This window comes from Carassius gibelio, chromosome B4, assembly GCF_023724105.1.
Source record: "Carassius gibelio isolate Cgi1373 ecotype wild population from Czech Republic chromosome B4, carGib1.2-hapl.c, whole genome shotgun sequence".
NCBI classification, from domain to species: Eukaryota; Metazoa; Chordata; class Actinopteri; order Cypriniformes; family Cyprinidae; genus Carassius; species Carassius gibelio.
The window spans coordinates 17,203,563-17,205,718 of NC_068399.1; the positions used below are offsets into that span (position 1 = coordinate 17,203,563).

General features: G+C 43.0%; 1 protein-coding gene across 1 annotated transcript; it reads right to left on the reverse strand.

Moving 5' to 3' along the window:
- Positions 1-8: 8 nt before the first annotated feature.
- On the reverse strand, positions 9-1,627 carry pmch (pro-melanin-concentrating hormone). Its single transcript, XM_052554709.1, has 3 exons — positions 1,337-1,627; positions 540-702; positions 9-150 (listed from the first exon to the last, which is right to left on the reverse strand). Exons 1-3 carry the CDS (start codon positions 1,568-1,570, stop codon positions 101-103), a joined length of 447 nt encoding a protein of 148 aa, XP_052410669.1. The 5' UTR covers positions 1,571-1,627; the 3' UTR covers positions 9-100.
- Positions 1,628-2,156: the final 529 nt, after the last annotated feature.

Genomic DNA, 2,156 nt, shown 5'->3' on the forward strand with positions numbered 1-2,156 from the left:
TCATACAAGTGTGTTTGTCATCTTTATATTTGGAGTATCTTGCAGGATCAGGGGAGAGCTGGGAAAATCATGCAGGTGCTTTGTCAGCTGCTCTGTTTTTTCAAGCTTGCCAGCAGGGCCTGTATACTCTCCCTATCATGCACCTCAGCACTGTGAAGAGAACAGGAAGAGGAAAACAAATTTAGCATTAAATGTAACTGGGCTAACTGTTGTTTACTCACTGGTGTATTCCCTGCTGAAACAAAGATTAAAACAACCTAAGCTGGTTTGCTGGTCTGATTTTTCCAGTTGTAGAGGGGTTTTGAACTCTTTTCAACTGGGAGACCAGCTTGAAACAGGTAAGACCAGCATCTTGGACCATAGGCAGGGCAATGACCTGGCCAGTCCATCCCTGGGTAAATTGATTTAAAACTGTACATATGTGCAATGACTTAAAATGTAAAGTAGTTTTCAAGGATATCAAGCTACTTTCATGGCTATGTAAGAATATCTACAAAGAAGATAGGGAGGAGGACGATAAGAAACTTGGCAGTGCTTACTGTCTATGTCCCTCCTGCCCACGGGAATGACATCATCTATGCTACGTCGCTCATCCCTCATGTTGAATCCATCCAGAGCATGATCCGTCCCACGCGGCACAGTGAAGGTTCTCGAAAAGGCAAGGTTTGCTTCCTTCCCAAGAGACCCTTTTATCCCTGTGTCCTGGTGGAAAAGTGAAAGGCATTTTCAGTCAGCACATCGGAACGTGGCACAGTCAGTTGAACAGAAGCAGCCCAAGCTAAAACCAAAACACTGCTCCCTCTACAGGCATTTCTCCTTCTGTATGAAAGTCTAAAAACCACACCTGGAGATGTTTAAGTTAATTCGAACAACACACGCCCAAGGGCAGCCTCAAGATCCCTCTCCATAACTGCTCCCAAACTACTGGAGTAAAGCCGGCGCATGGAGCCCCACATGGAAGAAATGTGTCAAATTGCGGCAAAGTTTCCCATGCCTCGCTTAGCCAATTTTCACAATATCACTGTGGGCCCTTTTATCCATAGATTCCATTTCCCCTCTTGTGACCATGTCCTTCCCATAGTTCTCTCCGACTGTTCCATTACTACACTGATAATTGTAGCAATGTGAGGACAATTCAGCCTTGAATTGAGAAAGCTCTGTTTGATACCCATAGAAAGGTCATCTGATTCATACCACACCAGCAGAATGGTACTGGACTGGTGCGATTTCCTGATTTAAAGTGCATGTAGATGTTGGCAAATATATTCATAGAATCTCCTACCTGAAGTAGGATAAAACGCTTACTTTGTCAAGAAATTAACGTGCAAACACTTACTGCAAGTATGAAGATGCGTTTTGTCCCATCTTCATCCACCAGTCTGCCCTCTATGATGGGGTGTCTTTTGAAGGTGAGCTGCCCCGGTCCCATTTCACTTGAATCATCTTCTCCTACTATCGACACTAGTCTATCTTGGTCTATAGGTCCTTCGTCCATTTTAACTTTGGGCAAAGCTGTAGTCAATTCAACTAAAAGTGCAAGTGCAAAGAAGAATATGTAGGAAGATGCCATATCTTAGGTGATATGATTGACTTACTTGCAGGAACCTGGCTTTGCACTTGCATGTCCACCAAGAATCAGATGTGTGCTTTTATAGTGTCTCATGATGAGTTGTCGGTTTTGAGCTATTTTTGAGAATTGATGATCTCCGTTGCTCTCCTTTGGTGAAAAGTCATTCACCTCTACAAGAGGTGGATGCCCATCCACAGGGAGGATATTGGGAGATGTTTTGAACCAGGAGGATTATATTTTGAATGTTTTTCGTTTTTCTAAAAGACCCCACTGTGGTTTTGTAAAAGGCCAAATAACGTTTGTTGAGCTGCTGCAGCAGGTCAAAGGTTGTACATTGAGGTCACATTTTGTCTGAGCAGTGGTAATGATACAGTGCAAATGTTACCGATATGAAATGAATGAGCCAACAAAGAAGGAAATATACCTGTTGTGAGATGTCATCCTCCATCAGATGACTCCAATTCCCTTGGTGCCGTTGACTCGTATCATCCATTATCTCCTTGTTCTTTTTTTTGTTTGTAGGTCAGAGCTGGATTATTTTAATTTCAATAGACTAAGGCTGCCCAATCTTGATCTACCTACCTGC

Excerpts from the sequence above, each read along its gene's own strand:
- pmch (XM_052554709.1), bottom strand. The coding sequence starts at position 1,570 with ATGGCATCTTCCTACATATTCTTCTTTGCACTTGCACTTTTAGTTGAA. Across the intron at positions 703-1,336 it reads AACGCATCTTCATACTTGCA|GACACAGGGATAAAAGGGTC; the intron begins GTAAGTGTTTGC and ends CTTTTCCACCAG. Across the intron at positions 151-539 it reads GGGCAGGAGGGACATAGACA|TGCTGAGGTGCATGATAGGG; the intron begins GTAAGCACTGCC and ends TTCTCTTCACAG.